Source organism: Rhinichthys klamathensis, unplaced genomic scaffold (genome assembly GCF_029890125.1).
Source record: "Rhinichthys klamathensis goyatoka isolate OS25496 unplaced genomic scaffold, OSU_Roscu_1.1 h1tg000767l_1, whole genome shotgun sequence".
NCBI lineage: Eukaryota > Metazoa > Chordata > Actinopteri > Cypriniformes > Leuciscidae > Rhinichthys > Rhinichthys klamathensis.
The window spans coordinates 100,001-123,870 of NW_026607167.1; the positions used below are offsets into that span (position 1 = coordinate 100,001).

General features: G+C 35.6%; 2 protein-coding genes across 4 annotated transcripts in view; both read right to left on the bottom strand.

The window, feature by feature from the left end:
- cldn15lb (claudin 15-like b) overlaps positions 1 to 10,012 on the bottom strand; it is a 16,751-nt gene extending 6,739 nt beyond the window's left edge. For 2 of the 3 annotated variants that reach the window (XM_056242975.1, XM_056242973.1), the window contains exons 1-2: positions 9,959 to 10,012; positions 6,647 to 6,867 (exon numbers count right to left, since the gene is read on the bottom strand). In XM_056242975.1, coding sequence (XP_056098950.1) covers positions 6,647 to 6,866 — 220 coding nt within the window. In that variant the 5' untranslated portion in view covers position 6,867; positions 9,959 to 10,012. Of the gene's footprint in view, positions 1 to 2,622; positions 2,855 to 6,646; positions 6,868 to 9,958 lie in introns of those variants that run through there. The other variant, XM_056242974.1, reaches the window with a different exon arrangement.
- Positions 10,013 to 11,447: 1,435 nt separating this feature from the next.
- Positions 11,448 to 23,347, bottom strand: parlb (presenilin associated, rhomboid-like b). Its single transcript, XM_056242964.1, has 10 exons — positions 23,204 to 23,347; positions 20,945 to 21,155; positions 19,257 to 19,397; positions 19,128 to 19,176; positions 17,341 to 17,436; positions 15,723 to 15,872; positions 15,290 to 15,360; positions 15,100 to 15,201; positions 14,412 to 14,509; positions 11,448 to 11,932 (listed from the first exon to the last, which is right to left on the bottom strand). The coding sequence occupies exons 1-10, from the start codon at positions 23,275 to 23,277 to the stop codon at positions 11,818 to 11,820; spliced, it is 1,107 nt and encodes a 368-aa protein (XP_056098939.1). The 5' UTR covers positions 23,278 to 23,347; the 3' UTR covers positions 11,448 to 11,817.
- Positions 23,348 to 23,870: the final 523 nt, after the last annotated feature.

Consider the following 23,870-nt stretch of genomic DNA (forward strand, 5'->3'; position numbering starts at 1 on the left):
GAAGAACATGTGAAGAACTTAAGCCAAAACGTGAGTAGGCTATCTTCAATTTTATTTAGCGAATCGTAGTAGCCTACTCGTTTGATTTATTTTTAAATAAAACTAATTTAGCTCATCGATACAACATATGAATAGTCCATTTAATATTTGTAAAGATAGTTTGTAACAAGATTTGAGCCGTTAATGTATTTCGCCCTCTTCCCCCCGAAAATATTTTGATAGCTAACGTTAGCCTTTAACCTTGGACTTTTTGTAGATATGTCATAAATGCTGCAGTGATTTTCACTGCCCATTTTGTGCCCCCTCATATTTCAAACCCACAAAGTTGTCCAAAGTTCAAAAACATCTCAAGGGACACTTCAACAGAGCAGTGCAACATGAAGGTAACATTTGCAAACATCTTTTTTCTTTCTTTTTGAAACATCATAAGACATGTGCTATCGGGCCTATACTGTTGGAGGCTATTCCAGGGTACACCATACATCGATGGAGTCGCCCCTGCCGAACCCAGCAGCATATCATTTTATGATTATGCAAAGCGACTTATAAATTAGTTTTTTTAATGCAATTGAAGACGAAAAGTAAAGTCACGAACACAGTTTTTTCTTCCTTTTTTTTAAACAGCAAGATGATGTTTAGGTGATCATTAAATAAAGTACAAAATTGTTTATTATTGGTGTTTTGTCTATTCTGATTTGTTTTGCTTCGCATTCAAAATATCAAAAAACAGATTTTGTAATGTTAGCATGGTAATGTTAATTAGACCATTATAGGTTGAACTGAAAGAAAAATTGAAATTTGAATAAAAAAAAAGATTAAAAAAAACATTGTAGCAATACAATATCACATACTATTTTTCAGAAGATAGTTCAATCTGTAATTGTAGCTATCCCTTCCATCGCAATGAGGTTTTTTTTGGCACATGCATTAAGCAGGGAACGCAAATATTTATTGGATCATTTATTTGGAGACCGTAATATTGCATCCTATTGTTTATAATTGCATTTGGATAAGCGTGCGCTGTACTCTGTGTGCGGGTGTTATACGATCTTTCGAACAGCAGGAGGCGCTGTGTTCGAAAAACGAGGGGTCTGAGAATGCGGGACTCTCGGTGGGGGACTGTCGGGGACTGTAGATGCAGGCTCCGAGTCTGCAGCTTCATAATATTGGTCAGAACTTCAAGGTTGCGCTGTTGACGCTCGCGCGGCCTGAGGAGTAACCTACACAAATGAGCGCGCACACACGCACTCAGTTAACAACATAGCCTACTGCCTATAAAATATCTAAATGTGGAGTTTTTATATTTTTAACATAATATGTTAAGCAACCTCAATTATTTTTCCTGAACACCATCACGATTGAAAATGTGACATTGATTTCCTACAACAGTTCAATAAACAGTTAAAATTAAGTCACTTACATTTTAGATGAAATATTGGCTGTCTTTGTTCTGTTTCAGCAGCGAAAATAGTTCCAAACAAAAATCACAGCAGAACCACGGCGCATCTCACAGGAACACTCACTGTTTTCATTACTGAATGATTCAGCATTTTGAACGAATTGATTGAGTCAAAGATTCAATGACCCATTCATAAACATCTGTCTCAGTCTCATTCTTGAATGAATCAGCCGTTTGAACGAATCGTTTGAATGAATGAATCAATGACTCACTCATTAAGACGGGCGCCACCAATTGGCGGTTTCGTGTTATGTTTAAAAGTAGATCATTCTTTCCAACGTTTCTTATTTGTACATTCAAATCAATTTCATAACATTATTTTATGCAATTGTAATTTTTCAGTGTAAATGATTTAATTTGATCAGCCCTATAGTGTCTTATTATTCGAAATTATTGAATTTATTGATCAAATTTAGGAATTTAAAATGAAAGATGAAGCATACATTTAATAATATTGGGGGAGGGGATGCCCTTTAAAGGTGCAGATATTACAATATGCCAATTTAAATATCAAAGCTGATTGAACACTGATTGTTTCAGAATCAATTAACAAAAAACAAAAAAAAACAAAAAAAAAATCCGGACGAGAAACCTTTTTACTCGGACAAGTGAATGACAGATTTACTTGTTCGAAGAAGGAAAAGCGTATGAAAAGGCTTAATGTCGAGCCCTGCAATGTCATCAGGATACACATACACCGGTAGGCAGTGTCCCACCTTACCGGGTGACCACGTCGTGGTCCACCAGAATTTATAGTTTACCCACGTCTTTTTTTACCACTACACTTCTGTTTATAATGCGTAATTTCTGACCGCGAACAATAAAAGTGTGACTATTTATTACAGGACCATTTAACCTTTTACCTTTACCAAGTTTCCTACAATTCCGATGAAGTAAAAAATAAAAAAATGAATCAAAAAATGACCTGAGGGTTAAATGCAGTATTTATGTCACGATAGTATTTTTTTTTTTTTATGTAATCCTTTTAAATAATATATTTTAAATTGCAAATCAAAATTATAAAAGCAATCCCATCATACATCATGCAAAATCTATTTTCCAATTTTTCCTTTTGATTTTGGGGCGAAATATATAAAACAAGCAATTTTGCAAGCAATATGAACACAAACTCTTGTATGTGTGTGTGTGTGTGTGTGTGTTACCAGATAGAGAGAGCATAGACTCGAACTGCTTGCAGTTTCTGACGCCGGTGCTCCCCTCGGCACACGACTGCCACAGGTTCTGATCGTACCACACAGACGTGATCAGCTGGTCGGCAAACGTCGACGAACGCCACGAATCATTCAACAACGACATGAGGGAGAGCAACCAGCCCCCCAAACACATCAGGAAGCCCAACAGCTGGATCCCAGTCGACATGATCAAATATCCAACCAAACACACCAGCCGACAGGTCACACACACCGATCCCAGGGTGAGAGTGTGTTTGAGTGTGCCAGTGTGTTATAGAGTCATGATCAGACTCATAAAACCATAAACTCCGGTCCCTCCTATATTGCTTTACTAGATAACACCATGAGGACGAAGGAAGTCAATATAGGAAGTGACATGTGACTTAAGAGAGAAAAGCTAGAGTTTGACCCCTAAAATATATAAGGCCTCTGACCTTTCATAAGGTGACACTGGGTTTTTGGTGTGTGTGTGTGTGTGTGTGTAATAGGGTCAAACTAAACACACTGATTCTGAATGAACTATATTTTAATTACTTGGATACATGTCGTTTAAGTAGTCTTGAAGGTCCAACAGATCAGTGTTATTTTACTATTATTTATATATAGTATTTATTCATATTTTGTATTAATATTAATATCAGCTCACATTTTAGTAAGTGTACAGTTGCCATTTTTCTTTTTAATATTTCTATTTATTATTAATTTATTTTTATTTCAGCTTTTGTTTTAATTTTAAGGACCTAAGAACCTTTTTTAGGTTCTAATATTTTAGGTTAAAGAACTTTTGTTAGGTTTTGTTAACTTTAAAGTCTTAGACTTTAAGTTAAGTATTTCATGAACTAATATTTTTTTTTTTTTTTTTTTTAGCTTTAATTTAATAATTGAGAAAAAATGAATAGTTACCAATAATACTATATATATATATATATTATTTAGCAAACTCCTTTAAGTAAATTCCCCTTCCTAAAATGTTTGTTATAAGGAACCTTTAATTTTTCATATTGACAAAATGTAATATTGTATTGATTTGTGTAGCCTAACTCATTCTCTGATGACGTCCGTATACCCCCCCCCCCCCCCCCCCCCCTGTTTTGTTTTATGTATTTTCTTCTCACTGTTAATGTCTGTAACCTTTCATTTGCAATAAAAATCAAATAAAATAAAATCAAGTGAATTGAAAAGAACCCAGTTCTTAAGTTCTGAATTTTGCCCAACATTCCTCAGTTAAAAGGATAGTTCGGCCAAAAATGATATTTAAACCATGCATTACTCACCCTCAAGCCGTTCGAGATGCATATGTCAATCTTGTTTCAGACGAACACATTTTCAGTTATTTTAGAAAATGTCTTAGACCCTTCAGTGGATATAATGTGAAGCAATGGGGTCCACCTCCTTCAAGTCCCAAAATGTGCATATATCCTTCACAAAAGTAATCCATCCGGCTCCAGGGGGATAAACGAAGGCTATATGAGGGTAATCAGTGCAGTTTTGTTGTAAAAATATACATATTTAAAACTTTATAAATGAAAATATCTGACTTCCGGCAACGATCGACGCGCGTTCACGGGTGATGGAAGTCGGCGTACGAGGTATTACGTAGCGTCGTGACGTAGAACGAACGCGCCCGCGCAGCCAGAGAGCAGAGCAAAACATCACCCGTGAACGTGCGTCGATCGTTGCCGGAAGTCAGATATTTTAATTTATAAAGTTTTAAATATGTATATTTTTACGACAAAACCGCACGGATTACCCTCATAAGGCCTTCGTTTATCCCCCTGGAGCCGGATGGATTACTTTTGTGAAGGATATATGCACATTTTGGGACTTGAAGGAGGTGGACCCCATTGCTTCACATTATATCCACTGAAGGGTCTAAGACATTTTCTAAAATAACTGAAAATGTGTTCGTCTGAAACAAGATTGACATATGCATCTCGAACGGCTTGAGGGTGAGTAATGCATGGTTTAAATATCATTTTTGCCCAACAATCCTCAGTTAAACTGCACTCAAGCACACATTTGAAGCACTATATTTGCCATATTCTAAAGGAAAGGTGTGTGTGGGTGTTTTATGAGTTTTTATGACTAGCTTAACCTGGTTTTGTCACAGGATTGAGTCACAGCGCTGCAGTAAACCCGTCATGATACCGTATCGCTGAAACCAACACCAGTGTGATGTAATGCGAGCGAAGGCCACATCAGGGCTGCGTCTCAATCCGCCTACTTATACTGCGCCCTAAACATACACACTCGTTTTTGTGAAGAAAAAAGTACATACTTTTAAGTGTAGAGTACACAAGCTTTGGGACAAACGAACACGTCATACAATTGCGTCTTTAACGGTTGCTCTCTGTCGCATCCTATCACTGTAAACTGGCCTGTCAATCATCTTGTCACTGTAAACTGGCCTGTCAATCATCTTGTCACTGTAAACTGGCCTGTCAATCATCTTGTCACTGTAAACTGGCCTGTCAATCATCCTATCACTGTAAACTGGCCTGTCAATCATCTTGTCACTGTAAACTGGCCTGTCAATCATCTTGTCACTGTAAACTGGCCTGTCAATCATCTTGTCACTGTAAACTGGCCTGTCAATCATCCTATCACTGTAAACTGGCCTGTCAATCATCTTGTCACTGTAAACTGGCCTGTCAATCATATTGTCACTGTAAACTGGCCTGTCAATCATCCTATCACTGTAAACTGGCCTGTCAATCATCTTGTCACTGTAACTGTAAACTGGCCTGTCAATCATCTTGTCACTGTAAACTGGCCTGTCAATCATATTGTCACTGTAAACTGGCCTGTCAATCATCCTATCCCTGTAACTGTAAACTGGCCTGTCAATCATCTTGTCACTGTAAACTGGCCTGTCAATCATCTTGTCACTGTAAACTGGCCTGTCAATCATCCTGTCACTTGTCACCGTAAACTGGCCTGTCAATCATCTTGTCACTGTAAACTGGCCTGTCAATCATCTTGTCACTGTAAACTGGCCTGTCAATCATCTTGTCACCGTAAACTGGCCTGTCAATCATCCTGTCACTGTAAACTGGCCTGTCAATCATATTGTCACTGTAAACTGGCCTGTCAATCATCCTGTCACTGTAAACTGGCCTGTCAATCATCTTGTCACTGTAACTGTAAACTGGCCTGTCAATCATCTTGTCACTGTAAACTGGCCTGTCAATCATCTTTTCACTGTAAACTGGCCTGTCAATCATCTTGTCACTGTAACTGTAAACTGGCCTGTCAATCATCTTGTCACTGTAAACTGGCCTGTCAATCATCTTGTCACTGTAAACTGGCCTGTCAATCATCTTGTCACTGTAAACTGGCCTGTCAATCATCTTGTCACTGTAAACTGGCCTGTCAATCATCTTGTCACTACATCTGACTGAAATGCTGAAATGAAGACCTTTGTTTGGTCCATTGTCACTCCTTCCTATGTCTTATATAAAATGGTAAAATAAATAAGATATCTCTTGGCAAAATAACTGGTGTCTGGTCAAATTAATTAACAATAAGGGGAAAAAAAGATTTTTTAAATCTACATATGTGACCCCGGATCACAAAACCAACCACGGGTATATTCGTGGCAATAGCCAACAACACATTGTATGGGTCAAGATTATCCATTTTTCTTTTATGCCAAAAATCATTAGGATATTAAGTAAAGATCATGTTCAATGAAGATATTTAGTAAATTTCCTACCGTAAATATATAAAAGATTTATTTGTGTGAGTGAATGCAGCACAATCGCCAACATAAATGCACAACTTTAAAGATTTTTTTGCACCCTCAGATTCCAGATCTTCAGATAGTTGTATCTCTGCCAAATATTGTCCTATCCTAACAAACCATACATCAATAGAAAGCTTATTTATTCACTTTCAGATGATGTATACATCTCAATGTCAAAAAATGGACCCATGTGACTGGTTTTGTGGTCCAGGGTCACATATGCACATTGAGACGCAGGGTTAGTCTCACCTGGAAGGCCCAGGATGGTCTTGAACCTCTGGCAGTGAACGGCCCCGAGAGAGTTAGACGCACACGTCATCCACAGTCCTTCGAAGTACGAGCTGGAGGTCAACACGGCTTCAGCGTGACTGCCTCTCCTCCACACCGCTGAGTTCACACAACTGGACTCCAGACACCAGCCGACGAGGCCCAGGAGCAATCCCGTCAGCTGGAAGACCGTCGATGCCATCCTGAGAGAGAGGAAGACGTGTGTATCAACTCTATTCACGTGTGTTTGTACAGCGCTTTCACAATACACATCATCTCAAAGCAGAGAGTCTGTTATCTGAGGAAACTGTCTAAGTTATGCATTTCAGAAATGTGCACAGTTAGCGAAAAATGCATTCATTTAAACAATGTAATGATTTAATGAGCTCATTGAAGTAATGAACACTTGTGCATGCAATGACATTTGTAATAATGTTTGCACAAACTAACTCAGTTTATACAGATAAGCATGTGCACACTCTTAAAATGAAGCTTCTTCAATGGATAGGTTCAGCAAAAACGTTATTTTTTGGGCTATATATGGCACTTGACGCTTCTTCGGATCAGTATATTGGTCTTTGAAGCTCCAGAACACAAATTTGCAAACTTGAAAAATTTGAATATCGCGCAAAAGTTCATTTATTTCAGTAATTCAACTTAAAAGGTGAAACTAATATAGACTCATTACATGCAAAGTGAGATATTTCAAGCCTTTATTTGTTATAATGTTGATGATTATGGCTTACAGCTTATGAAAACCTTTTCACAATATTCTAATTTTGAATTATCATAATTATAATCATCAAAATTATAACAAATAAAGGCTTGAAATATCTCACTCCTTATTTTAAGGAAAGACACAACAGGTGAATAGCAGGATACGAATTTTAACTATGGATATCATCATACTTTCTCAGTTGCTTGATCACAGTGCATTAGGACTATACATTTTGTATTACAAGATTATGTGTTTAAATATGCAAATGAGGCATTTTCTAATATGCATTAATTTGCATACATCTTGAGAACTGAAATCTAGAGAACTGAAGTTTCGTTTTGTTGACATATTAGTCATTTTTCAAGGGATTTTTTATTTGGATATCTCTTTATTTTATTAGAAAATACTGTCAATTGGCAAAAAAAACCAAAAACATTTCACCATGTTGTTATATAAATCAGGCGTATGATATATGAACAACCCTTCAGTGAATAATAGTGAAGTTTGGTGCGTGCAATGGTGTCTTGCCTCAATATAAAGACCTTTGAAGTGTTACTGAAACGTCGATCACAATTACATACTAACATTTCTTCAACACTCTCAGAAAAAAGGTACAAAGCTGTCACTGAGGCAGTATCCCAATGTACAAATGCGAAAAGGTACATCTTTGTACCTTATTTACCCCAAAATGGTACATAATACATGCTACCTTAAAGGTACATACAGGTGAAACTCGAAAAATTGATTTTCAAAAGTTAATTTTTTTCAGTAATTCAACTTAAAAGGTGAAACTAATATATTATATAGACTCATTACATGCAAAGTGAGATATTACAAGCCTTTATTTGTTATAATTGTGATGATTATGGCTTACATCTATGAAAACCCCAAATAAAAAATTAGAATATTGTGAAAAGGTTTTCTAAGCCATAATCATCAAAATATTAACAAATAAAGGCTTGAAATATCTCACTTTGCATGTAATGAGTCTATATAATATATTAGTTTCACCTTTTAAGTTGAATTACTGAAAAAAATGAACTTTTGCACAGTATTCAAATTTTTCGAGTTTCACCTGTATATGTGACCCTGGACCACAAAACATGGGTCAATTTTTTGAAATTGAGATTTATACATCATCTGAAAGCTGAATAAATAAGCTTTCTATTGATGTATGGTTTATTAGGATAGGACAATATTGGTCGAGATACAACTATCTGAAAATCTGGAATCTGAGGGTGCAAAAAAATCGAAAGTCTTTAAAGTTGTGCATTTATGTTGGCGATTGTGCTGCATTCACTCACACAAATAAATCTTTTATATATTTACGGTAGGAAACTTACTAAATATCTTCATTGAACATGATCTTTACTTAATATCCTAATGATTTTTGGCATAAAAGAAAAATGGATAATTTTGACCCATACAATGTGTTGTTGGCTATTGCCACGAATATACCCATGCGTCATGTGACTGGTTTTGTGGTCCAGGGTCACGTATTAGTACTTTAAGTGTTAATATTAATAACTTTTCAACACTGCCTCAGAGACAGCTTTGTACCTGTGAACACTTTCCCATTATTCAAAATGATGTGCAACACATTCATATCCGTATAACATCTCAGTAACGTGTTTCATGAGCCGTATGTTGCATAAAGAAGCACTTCAGCGTGGAGGTTCTTCATAGAATTGTGATTCTAAATAGAATTATCAATAGAATTATAGAACGTTTAGGCATTTCTAGAGTGAGCAGTTCGGATTCAGTTCTAATCATGACTGGCCAAACGTTGGACTTCAAACTCTTGTGAAATAAAAGCAAATCATGTGGTGCTTAACTTATGAATTTATCTATCTAATAACATCCATAAAATTAACTATTCACTCATAATAGGAGCCAGTGTTATTTTAGTATCATTAAGATGCTATACCATATAGTTTTGGTACAGCAAGTTAAACTGGCTGAAATAAAATAAGTTTAGTTTTTTTTTTTTTTTTGGTGGTGGTATTTTTTATTTATTTTAGTTTTTATATAAGTTTATTTATTTTATTTTTTTCAGTTAAATGTTATTTCAAGCAAATATACTAGAGAAATTGTTGCGCTCCAAATGCATAAAAAAAAATATTGCTCCAAAAAATTAATAAAAAACTGCTAAAAAAAAGAATTTTTGTTTGTTTGTTTGTTTGGTTATTCCGCGCAAAGAAATGTTTTAATGTTTTGAGTGTTATTTACCTATGTTATGAACATGTTAAGAAACACATGTTTCTTAACATGTGTTAAGAAACATGTTAAGAAACATGTTAATGTGTTAAGAAAACACATTAATGTGTTTTCTTAATGTGTTAAGAAAAGCTTTCTTCGAAAGCTTTTCGAAGAAAACTTTCAATTCAATTATGTTATAGAGTACTTTTAGTCCATAATCATATAGTATAACCTCTAGTCATGGACTGATTTCACTGTAAAAGCTATTTTTCTTTATTAATTCTTTATTAAAGTCTTTATGAATTGAAAGTGACATATATACATACATATAATGCTATTGATCATTATTTCGATGAAAAATGAAGATTTTTACGCACCTGTTTGGCTCTCAGTGGACTATGTGACCTGATTTACAATAAAAATTAGCTTGTCACGTTTCTTCTGAAATTGTGACTCTTGAACAAGGTTTTCGGTCTATATGTAGCAGTGATGGGGCAGAGTGTCACTGTGTTAATATTGGCTTTAGGTCAATAACCCTGAAACATCAAACCCTCCCCAAATTAGAAAGATGGGGAAAGGGAGACAGACAGGTGACGTTCTTTAGAGATGAGCCTAATCGCTTAATTCAGGGACATTGATTTCTTGATTTCTCACACACACACACATTTACACCATCATCATTGGTGAACAGACCATTTGTGATCAAATAAATGAGGGTTTATTCCACTCAAGTGCTTAAGAAGTATAAATTTAAAATTATTAAAAAATTAAAGTACTCAAGGAATAAACTTAAGAAGTCAATTAGAAAGTACACAGCAGTTGGTCAAATTTTGTAATGTTTTTTGAAAGAAGTCTCTCATGCTCACCATTTATATGATCAAAAATACAGTAAAAATAGTGAAATATTATTACAGTTTAAAATAACTGTTTTCTATGTGAATATATAGTAATGTGTAATTTATTCCTGTGATCAAAGCTTCATTTTCAGCATCATTACTCCAGTCTTCAGTGTCACATGATCCTTCAGAAATCACTCTAATATGATGATTTGAGGCCATTGTTTTCAATATTCATATTTTTGTGGAAATTGTGATTCTTTGATGATGGATAGAAAGTTCAAAAGAACACAATTTATTTGAAATGGAATATTTTGCAACTTTATAAATGTCTTTACTGTCACTTTTGATCAATTTTACTGAATAAAAATTATTTTAATTCTTTCACAAAAAAATCAAATAAATCGTACAGTTCCCAGACTTTTGAACAGTAGACTATTTTATTTAATTGAACGGAAAAAGCCACAAAAAAAAGCATAATTTACAAGTCATTTTCTTTTTTGCTAAATATATTTCTTATGATAATGGATCATTTTTAACCCCAAAGTCACATTTACTCACTCAAACAGTGTAATTAATTAAATAAATAAAAACCCGACAACAACAGAAAGAGTGAGGTGTGATTCGGGGATGTGAAAGATCAGAGCGTTTTGACGGAAGTTAACCATCGATAACTGGGAAACAGGAAGAGACGAGCGATACAGTGACTTCATTAAACACGGGGAAGTGAAGACAGACTCATTGTTCATGAGCCATTATGATACCATGACTGTTATTGAACTTTGACCGATTCGAGAAAACAACACTGAAACCGTTTCTACGGTGTGTGTGCGTGTTTGATGAGATGTATAGCATACATGTGCGTGTGTGTGTGTGTTATAGAGAAACCTGGTTAATCATTCACATTTAACAGGGACCAAAGTCTCATCTGAAACACAGAAAATAAACAAAACTTAAGTAGAGCATATTACACACTTACAGCAAATAAAACAAACACTCGAACCTGGTAAATTTCTGATGACAGTGAAAATTGAATTTTAAATAATCATTTTATTTTTTAAATGACAATTACAGACTATTTGAAACATTTAAATTTCTGTACATGGTGTTGTTGAGTGGCCCGTTTCAGTGTCATTGAGACGCACCGCAGCTTAGAGCTGAGCTGTTTGCTGAAGCTCCGCCCCTCCAGATAATTTGCATTTTTAGAAAAGTGGGTGGAGCTACCTGGATTTAAATTTAAACACGGGGGCGGGGCATAATGACATCACCGCAATACTACCGTCACTCAGTGACAACTGAAAACAGACTCTCTCTCACACAGAATAAACATGTGTGTCCATTTCTCCAACTTGTTTTCCTCTTCAGGTCACCTGCTCAGTGTCTACCCACAATGCAGTGCTCTAAATCGAGCCGTTGCCGCCAGCTCCCGGTCCTCCCGATCTGAAGTCATGCCACAACTTCACCAGCGGCTCTCGGTTCTTCCAAATAAGCTCGTGACCACTAAGTATGTACCAGCTAGAGAAAGAAAGAGAGACGCATGGACATGTGAAGCACAGAGACAGAATAAACATGCTCGTCTTTGCATGAGTGGCATTAAGAGCCATCAAGTGGTCAACTAAAACAAACACAACTAAAATGCAACACTTTTTTTAAGGGGAGGGTCTCAGATTTCAGTGCATACAAATAATTTGCCTGTATTTTTTAAATAGTATTTATATGCTAAATAGTATTATATACTATATAGTATTAATATTTTGAATATGCTTTTATTTTTATAATTTCAGTCTTTGTTTAAATTTTAGTTAAAGTTTTAGTAATTTTGAGATCTGCTTTTGTCGTTTTTTATTGGATTTTAAATTTGAGTAATTTTAGTACTTCAACTTCATTATATTGCCAAGCCAGCATATATAATTTTCATCTCAATTTTTTTATGTTTTATTTATAAAAAAGTGACTGAATGTGAAAAAAACAGATCAGGATCCAGATTACATCACTGCATAAACCAAATCAGAATCCAGATTAAATAACGGCATAAACCAGATCAGAATCCAGATTAAATAACGGCATAAACCAGATCAGAATCCAGATTAAATAACTGCATAAACCAGATCAGAATCCAGATTAAATAACGGCATAAACCAGATCAGAATCCAGATTAAATAACTGCAAAAACCAGATCAGAATCCAGATTAAATATTATAAATAACGGCATAAACCAAATAAGAATCCAGATTAAATAACTGCATAAACCAGATCAGAATCCATATTAAAAATGGTATAAACCAGTTTTGATTCCAGATTACATAAACCAGTTTAAAATCCAAAGGTAATTACAATGTGAAGCCATATTGGATTTGATCGTTATTTCAATTCATTAAAAACTTTTTTCAATTAATAAATAATCCAGATTAGAATCCAGATTTAATAAATAACGGCATAAACCAATCAAAACCCAAATTAAATAACTGAATGAACCAGATCAGAATCCAGATGAAATGACTGCATAAATAAGATCAGAATCTATATTGAAAAATGGCATAAACCAATTATGAATCCAGATTAAATAACTGCATGAACCAGATCAGAATCCAGATTAAACTGGACATAAACCAATTATGAATCCAGATTAAATAACTGCATAAACCAGTTATGAATCCAGATTAAATGACTGCATAAATAAGATCAGAATCCAGATTAAACTAGGCATAAAACAGTTATGAATCCAGATTAAATAACTGCATAAACCAGATCAGAATCCATATTAAAAATGGTATAAACCAGTTTTGATTCCAGATTACATAAACCAGTTTAAAATCCAAAGGTAATTACAATGTGAAGCCATATCGGATTTGATCGTTATTTCAATTCATTAAAAACTTTTTTCAATAATCCAGATTAGAATCCAGATTTAATAAATAACGGCATAAACCAATCAAAACCCAAATTAAATAACTGAATGAACCAGATCAGAATCCAGATGAAATGACTGCATAAATAAGATCAGAATCTATATTGAAAAATGGCATAAACCAATTATGAATCCAGATTAAATAACTGCATGAACCAGATCAGAATCCAGATTAAACTGGACATAAACCAATTATGAATCCAGATTAAATAACTGCATAAAACCAGTTATGAATCCAGATTAAATGACTGCATAAATAAGATCAGAATCCAGATTAAACTAGGCATAAACCAGTTATGAATCCAGATTAAATAACTGCATAAACCAGTTATGAATCCAGATGAAATGACTGCATAAATAAGATCAGAATCTATATTAAAAAATGGCATAAACCAGTTATGAATCCAGATTAAATAACTGCATAAACCAGATCAGAATCCAGATTAAACTGGGCATAAACCAGTTATGAATCCAGATTAAATAACTACATAAACCAGATCAGAATCCAGATTAAACTAGGCATAAATCAGTTTTGAATCCAGATTAAATAACTACATAAACCAGATCAGAATCTAGATTAAACTGGGCATAAACCAGTTATGAATCCAGATTAAATAACTACATAAACCAGATCAGAATCCAGATTAAACTGGGCATAAACCAGTTATGAATCCAGATTAAATAACTGCATAAACCAGATCAGAATCCAGATTAAACTGGGCATAAACCAGTTATGAATCCAGATTAAACAACTGCATGAACCAGATCAGAATCCAGATTAAACTGGGCATAAACCAGTTATGAATCCAGATTAAATAACTGCATGAATCAGAACAGAATCCAGATTAAATTGGACATAAACCAGTTTTGAATCCAGATTAGATAACTACATAAACCAGTTTAAAAATCCAAAGGAAATTAAAATCTGAAACTGTTGTTTATCTAATATTTCAATTTTATTTTAGCTTTATTTCAAATAATGAAAACAATTTTTAATAGATTTACTTAAAAATAACAAAACCGCACTTTGCTTTAACGCTATAAACGGCAGCAAAAGCGCCAGCTAGACAGTGACGTGTTACTCACATGCCGAATAAAGCTCCACCTAAATGAGCGGCGTGATCGAAGAAACGCCATCTCAGAATCAAGCCTGTCGCATCCAAGGCCACGATGGCCTTAAGTGCCTGTGGGAGGACAAGAGCATGACAATACGCCCATCATCACTGAGAAACACAACTCTCGCTCTCACCAACGGTATTTTCATAAACGAAAACTGAAACTAAGACTAAAACTATTGGTCAAAAAAACATTTTTGTAAACTAGAAAATTGAAATTTCAACACAAATGAAAAACTGAAACTAAACGAAACTAACAACAGTTACTGAAAAAAACTAACTGAAATAAAATAATTAGCAAAAATAAATAATCGTTTTCGTAAGTAATAAAGATGCAATAGACAAAAAGCATAAATTGATCAATACAAGAATAATGTTTGAAAGGATTAATAATAGAAATAACCATAAAAGAATAATCATAATAATCATGGAAAGTGGAAGTGTTCTGTTAACTCTGCTAAACTATAATTACAAAAACTAAATAGAAATATGTTCACAAAATAAAAACTAAACTAAAACTAACAAACTATTAATGAAACTACCTAAAACTAAACTGACATTTATAGGACATAAAAACTAATTTAAAAATGCAAAACTGTAATAACCTTGGCTCTTACACACGAACACACACACACACACACACACACACACACACTCACGTTTCCGGCAGTGAAGGTGTACATTGGGAGGAAGATGATGGCCAGTTTGGCTTCAGGCATTTTGGTGCAAACAGCTGCTAGGACGGTCATGATGGCCCCTGACTGACACAATACAACACAACAATCTGTTCACCACATGCATATGAATGCTGATGAATACTTGAAATGTTTCATCAGAAAAAACACTCACCGCCCCCAGTGATGGACCAAACCGACCCATCGCTGTTTTACTCACATAACTGACAAACGTAGAAATCACACCTGAGACCATAAACATATAACATAACATATCACATTGAACATAACAAAATAATAATAAGATTGTTTTATTTAATGCCATGTCAGCAGCTAAGGCTATTTTCAAGGCAAAAATTCAATTACAAAAATACAAATATCATATAAATACAATAAAACCAAGCAAACAAACACAACAAGTCATATTATAAGAAAAAAATTTTTTATTAACATATGATAAAAAAAAATCATAGGCATAATCTTACTAAAGTCCTTAAGTGAAAAAACGTCATAAAAGAGCAATCAAGTTAAAGTCCAATAACACAGAAGTTTTCTAGAGAGTAGGATGGTTTTTGACTGAGAACTCTCACACACACACACACACACACCTGCGGACAGGTAGACTGCCACAAACTGCTCTTTGCCCATCATGTTGATGATGCTTGAAGAGAAACTCCACAGCACGTACATGTTGGCCGCCAGGTGAAAGAGAGAATAGTGACTGAAAGTAGACAGCAGCATGGGCCAACACAGCGCCTCTGAAACCAGATCAGAATCCAGATTAAATCACTGCATAAACCAGATCAGAATCCAGATTAAATAACTGCATAAACCAGATCAGAAATCAGATTAAATAACTGCATAAACCAGATCAGGAATCAGATTAAATCACTGCAAAAACCAGATCAGAATCCAGATTAAATAACTGCATAAACCAGATCAGAAGTCAGATTAAATCACTGCATAAACCAGATCAGAATCCAGATTAAATCACTGCATAAACCAGATCAGGAATCAGATTAAATCACTGCATAAACCAGATCAGGAATCAGATTAAATCACTGCATAAACCAGATCAGAATCCAGATTAAATCACTGCATAAACCAGATCAGGAATCAGATTAAATAACTGCAAAAACCAAATCAGAAGTCAGATTAAATCACTGCATAAACCAGATCAGGAATCAGATTAAATCACTGCATAAACCAGATCAGAATCCAGATTAAATCACTGCATAAACCAGATCAGAATCCAGATTAAATCACTGCATAAACCAGATCAGGAATCAGATTAAATCACTGCATAAACCAGATCAGAATCCAGATTAAATCACTGCATATACCAGATCAGAATCCAGATTAAATCACTGCATAAACCAGATCAGGAATCAGATTAAATCACTGCATAAACCAGATCAGAATCCAGATTAAATCACTGCATAAACCAGATCAGAATCCAGATTAAATCACTGCATAAACCAGATCAGGAATCAGATTAAATCACTGCATAAACCAGATCAGAATCCAGATTAAATCACTGCATATACCAGATCAGAATCCAGATTAAATCACTGCATAAACCAGATCAGGAATCAGATTAAATCACTGCATAAACCAGATCAGAATCCAGATTAAATCACTGCATAAACCAGATCAGAATCCAGATTAAATCACTGCATATACCAGATCAGAATCCAGATTAAATCAGTGCATAAACCAGATCAGAATCCAGATTAAATCACTGCATAAACCAGATCAGGAATCAGATTAAATCACTGCATATACCAGATCAGAATCCAGATTAAATCACTGCATAAACCAGATCAGAATCCAGATTAAATCACTGCATAAACCAGATCAGGAATCAGATTAAATAACTGCAAAAACCAAATCAGAAGTCAGATTAAATAACTGCATAAACCAGATCAGAATCCAGAATCCCATGTTTACTGAACCCAAAATATAACAATGCAAATTATTATATTAATTTTTTTTTTTTTTTTTTACTTATTATTATCATTTTGAACATCACATAAAAATTTAGGACAAAACAATTTCGGTACCAAAGACACCTTAAACCATGCAAGATTGTAAAGTAAAGTGTAAATCCGAGCATTATCTATTTTCCAATCCAACACAAGATTCCTCATTTCGATGCAGTGCAAACAGGAGTGACCATTGTTGAAATCCCCATATTATGAAAGATAAACAGACGACTTCACGCACTGGCTGCAGGGTTAGATGTGAAGTAGTTGAGCATGAAGCGCTGCAGAGATGGAACTCTCCAACAACAAAACACCAACACATTCGCTGCAATGATGCCTGAGAGAGAGAGAGAGAGAGAGAGAGAGAAATTAATTCACCATCTCTAACAAAGCACAACATTTCTTTATAATTCCATATAGTGTACAATTCCTCTATACTCTTCATAGTTTTATAAAATAAAAAATCAAATTTAATTCTTACTTTTATTAAACTCTTAAAGGGTCACTCCACCCATTTGCATTAAGCTTTCCATTGTTAGAAACCCAGTCATACTATTGAATGGTCGTGCAAAACTCTCTCATTTTCCCCTGAGAGGGGAGAAATCCGCTATTTACCTTTTTCACTTCCTCCTACAATGACGCAAAAATCGTCATTTTACGTCATTGTAGGAGGAAGTGTAAGAGGGGGGGATTTCTGTAAAGACTACAAGCACAAGTTCCCACCCTTTCAAACCCGCCCATAGGGGGTTGGACCTAATGCGCTAACAGAGCTATCACAGATCAGTGGGTGGGACTTCACTTGCAGATACTGAAATCAATATCAGCCATCTTGTTTATAAGCTAAGCTAACAAGCGCTGTGGAGATAGGAAGTTACGACAATGCGGAGGAAACTAAACATGATATGGAAGAAGAGGATTTTGAAATTCTGCTGCTCGAATCCGATGTTCGTGGCTATTTTTACGAGCCGCAATATAGTGAAGAGCAGCTGAGGCTGATGGAGGATCAGGAGGCGGACGAGGAGCCCGGACTGGCTCGAGCTGGGCGGACTGCTGGTGCCTGTGCTCTCGCTGTGCGCTACGGACACAGATAGAGTCCGTCTGCTGCAGAGAATTTCAACGATGGCAATTTCTCCTGGACGAAATCTCTGAATCAGACGAGCACACGGACGTTTGTGTTGTGATGTGAACCATCCTAGTTTCGCCTGACTGAACATCCAGGTATAATGCAATAATTCACCATATAGAAAGAAATACAAACGAGGAGTAATTCGCTAATGAGTTTGCCAATGTAACGGGGTTCGTTGTTGTGAGAGATATCTCCTCCGTGAGAGATATGAGACCGCTGCGTCTCACAGGTGTCATTCATTATCACTCCCGCCGTCCTCTGACGTCCCTCGTCCTGCTCGCCACAGCCAACTAACTAGACATTTTGTGTGAAATGAATTTCAAACTCTTTTGACAGCTAGCCTTGTAGACGGAAGAGTGATTTCTCTGATGTTTGCGCTGTTCTGGATTAGTGGGAGTGGCTTGCGGAGCTGTGCAATGTGGTGCATTGCGGGAGTTGTTGTCTTAAATACAAATGTGCCTTAAAGTTATTTTCTGTCTTTTCTCGGTCAAGAGGGCACCAAATTCAAAAATTCTTTTACATTTCAACTACATATATGACCCACTTTCAATAAAGATTAATGTTGAAATGGGTGGAGTGACCCTTTAAAAACTTTTACTACACCCTGACCAACTTCACCTTCTATTTTTTCCTTTCTTGTCAGATAAATATCAATTTTCGCTTTTCCAATAACAAAATTAACATGTTGCCCTTTTTTCTTTTTCCCCCCAAAACTTGAAACCAAAAATGAAAGAGAGAGAGAGAGAGAGAGAGAGAGAGGTTCAGAGGTAACAGCGCACAGAGAAATAGATGAAAAGCATCTGTTTAATTAAATAATTACACTTTATTAAACACATTGTCTTCACAATCTAAATCGCTCATCTGTGTAAAGAGAATTGTTTGCGTCATTCATTGTGTCTGACCTGTGACTGTTTTCTGTCCTTCACTTAAATTGTTCCACCACTGATTCACCTGCAGACAACAAAATGTTCATTAAACACACATAGAAGAAAACATATTTCCATTAAACATACACACACACACACACACACCTGTTTGCGTAAATCTCCTTGTTTCTGAGGCCGTATCTTCTCCAGCCAATCTGCTTTGACATCGTCAAAGTAACTCTGTACACGAGATTTTAAACTTTCGTACTGCCATATTGCTGCTCCGCCGAATGAACAACCTGTAAACTGAGCTGGAGTTATTACGATATTCTCTTACATAGAGCAAAACATTAAAAAATATATATATATATATAAATTCACACACATATTGGACCTTTTTCATGAAATACAGGCAAAATGAATTGGTGTAAATGGCATTTAAACGCCTTAATACATCAACTGTCACACTGAACTGATTAATTAAAGTATAATAATATAATCCAGATTGAATAACTGCGTAAACCAGATCAGAATCCAGATTAAATAACTGCAAAAACAAGATCAGAAACCATATTAAATAACCGCATAAACCAGATCAGAATCCAGATTAAATAACTGCAAAAACAAGATCAGAAACCATATTAAATAACCGCATAAACAAGATCAGAATCCAGATTAAATAACTGCATAAACAAGATCAGAATCCAGATTAAATAACGGCATAAACCAGATTAAATAAATGCACAAATGAGATAAGAATTCAGATTAAATAACTGCATAAACCAGATGAGAATCCATATTAAATAACTGCACAAACCAAATCAGAATCCAGATTAAATAACTGCATAAACCAGATCATAATCCAGATTAAATAACCGCATAAACCAGATCAGAATCCAAATTAAATAACTGCATAAACCAGATCATAATCCAGATTAAATATCTGCATAAACCATATCAAAATCCAGATTAAATAACTGCATAAACCAGATCAGAATCCAGATTAAATAACGGCATAAACCAGAATAAATAACTGCACAAACCAGATAAGAATTCAGATTAAATAACTGCATAAACCAGATGAGAATCCAGATTAAATACCTGCATAAATCAGTTTAGAATCCAGATTAAATAACTCCATAAACCAGATGAGAATCCAGATTAAATAATTGCACAAACCAGATCAGAATCCAGATTAAATAACTGCAGAAACCAGACTCCAGATTTTAAAAATGCAAAAACCAGATCAGAATCCAGATTAAATAACTGCACAAACCAGATCAGAATCCTGATTGAATAACTGCACAAACCAGATTAGAATTCCGATTAAATAACTCCATAAACCAGATCAGAATCCAGATTAAATAACTCCATAAACCAAATCCAGATTAAATAACTCCATAAACCAGATCAAATCCAGATTAAATAACTCCATAAACCAGACCAGAATCAAGAATCCAGATGCTGGGAAGGCAGTGGCTCAGTGGTTCGTGTAGGTTGTCTACAAACCGGAAGGTTGGTGGTTCAATCCCCGGTTCCACCTGACCAAGTGTCGAGGTGTCCATGAGCAAGACACCTAACCCCAGCTTGTATGGCTGACACCGCCGTCGGTGTGTGAATGGGTGAATGTGAGCCAAAATGTAAAGCGCTTTGGTGGCCATTGGGTCTGTGAAAGCGCTATATAAATGCAGTCCATTTACCATTAAATAACTCCATAAACCAGATCAAAATCCAGATTAAATAACTCCATAAACTATATCAAATATGAATGGATTTTTTAAACGATTTATGCATAATTTTGTTTATGAATGTTTCATGAACAAGCTCCATCATGTGTCAGAAAATATACCTACCCCTATGGTGAAGACAAATGGTTTGACCAGTCTGCCAAACGACCGGCTGGGTGTGTGTGGTGTGTGTGGGATGGGCGGGTCTGGGGGCGGAGCCACGTCCTTCTTGTGTAGGATTTCATTCGTCTCTGCTTCTTCCGCCACGCCCTTCTTCGGCTCGCCCTTCTTTGCTACCTTGCGGAAGCCACACCTCTGCTGCGTCTGGAGCGTCAATCTATTTGGAGCACAACCATGATATAATATAGCATTAAAATGCATTAATAGTGATTTGATTTGCCAGTGGATGGAATGTGGGAAACATAAAAACAAATAGACATTAGTTTTTTTTTATGTATTCATTTTCAGTAATGTGACGATTTACTTGAGTGATATATATATATATATATATATATACACTCACCGGCCACTTTATTAGGTACACCTGTCCAACTGCTCGTTAACACTTAATTTCTAAGCAGCCAATCACATGGCGGCAACTCAGTGCATTTAGGCATGTAGACATGGTCAAGACAATCTCCTGCAGTTCAAACCAAGCATCAGTATGGGGAAGAAAGTTGATTTGAGTGACTTTAAACGTGGCATGATTGTTGGTGCCAGAAGGGCTGGTCTGAGTATTTCAGAAACTGCTAATCTACTGGGATTTTCACACACAACCATCTCTAGGGTTTACAGAGAATGGTCCGAAAAAGAAAAAACATCCAGTGAGCGGCAGTTCTGTGGGCGGAAATGCCTTGTTGATGCCAGAGGTCAGAGGAGAATGGCCAGACTGGTTCGAGCTGATAGAAGGGCAACAGTGACTGAAATAACCACTCGTTACAACCGAGGTATGCAGCAAAGTATTTGTGAAGCCACAACACGCACAACCTTGAGGCGGATGGGCTACAACAGCAGAAGACTCCACCGGGTACCACTCATCTCCACTACAAATAGGAAAAAGAGGCTACAATTTGCAAGAGCTCACCAAAATTGAACAGTTGAAGACTGGAAAAATGTTGCCTGGTCTGATGAGTCTCGATTTCTGTTGAGACATTCAGATGTTAGAGTCAGAATTTGGCGTAAACAGAATGAGAACATGGAACCATCATGCCTTGTTACCACTGTGCAGGCTGGTGGTGGTGGTGTAATGGTGTGGGGGATGTTTTCCTGGCACACTTTAGGCCCCTTAGTGCCAATTGGGCATCGTTTAAATGCCACGGCCTACCTGAGCATTGTTTCTGACCATGTCCATCCCTTTATGGCCACCATGTACCCATCCTCTGATGGCTACTTCCACCATGTCACAAAGCTCTAATCATTTCAAATTGGTTTCTTGAACATGACAATGAGTTCACTGTACTAAAATGGCCTCCACAGTCACCAGATCTCAACCCAATAGAGCATCTTTGGGATGTGGTGGAACGGGAGATTCGCATCATGGATGTGCAGCCGACAAATCTGCGGCAACTGTGTGATGCCATCATGTCAATATGGACCAAACTCCCTGAGGAATGCTTCCAGCACCTTGTTGAATCTATGCCACGAAGAATTGAGGCAGTTCTGAAGGCAAAAGGGGGTCCAACCCGTTACTAGCATGGGGTACCTAATAAAGTGGCCGGTGAGTGTATATATATATATATATATATATATATATATGATTATTATTAAAAAAAAATGTGTGCAGGGCAACGATTAATCGCATCCAAAATAAAAGTATGTGTTTACATGTGTGTGTACACTGTGTGTGCATAATTATTTTGTATATATAAATACACATATGCATTGCATATATTTAAGAAAAATGTATTCATATATCATATATTTATATTTAATATAAATTAATATGTATAAATATATATACACCATATACATTAAAATATTTCATAAATATATACATATGCGTGTATTTATATATACAAAATAATTATACACAGTAAAAACGCATATATTATGTAAACACAAACTTTTATTTTGGATGCGATTAATGGTTGCACAGCCTTGGTTTCTGAAGCAAGTTATATTGTCATAATGTCCATTTTTATTTCATGTGTCATAAAATGAATCAAAACGCATTGTTTACATCTACAAATGCCATGACAGAACTAACCTTAAACATAAGTTCGTAATGAAGTGTTTATTATTCAATTCATTCCGTTAGATTGCATTATTATCAAGCATATTTGCATGATCTGATAACAACCACTATAGCTCATGTCATGCCAGAGGATAAACAGAGGATCTGAGGCGCTCAGTAAATAAACACAGAGTCAAAGGAGTGTTTGTTACCTGTTCGTCAGGTAGTGTGTTTTGCTGATGTCCCCTGTAACCCATCTAAACACTAAACCCCTCACCGCCATCATCACTGCTGCGATCCCAATGCTGCTTTCGCATCTTCTTCAGTTTCCGGTTCCGCTTCCGGTTCAGAGACCACACCCACAGCGCCCTCTGCTGGAGGAGGAGGGTCATTGATTGACACACAATCTGTAAATAAAATAAAATAAAATAAAATAAAATAAAATATTGAATTCAGGTAAATTGGGACATTTTTTGCCATTGAGATAAGTGAGGAAAAAATGTCCCAATCTATTTGAATTCATTTGTGATTAGGGTATGTTTTTTTATTTTTTTTATTTATTAATTCATTATTTTACGTGCATGCTTGCACATCTGTGTATTTTACGAATTTTACTTTATTTTATTTTACTTTATTTACTTTATTTTATTTTACGATTTTTTCATCTATTAATTAATTTATTCGCAAGATATGCAGATTTGTTTATTTTACTCTCTTTATGGCAGTTTGTTTATTTATTAATTTAATTATTTTTTGCATGCTTGAAACTTTTTAAAATGTATTTATTATTTTGGCAGGCTTTTTTTTTAATTAAATTAATTAATTTGCAGATTTGTCAATTCTATAAATTTTTGGCATCGTTTGTTTATTTGTTCATGT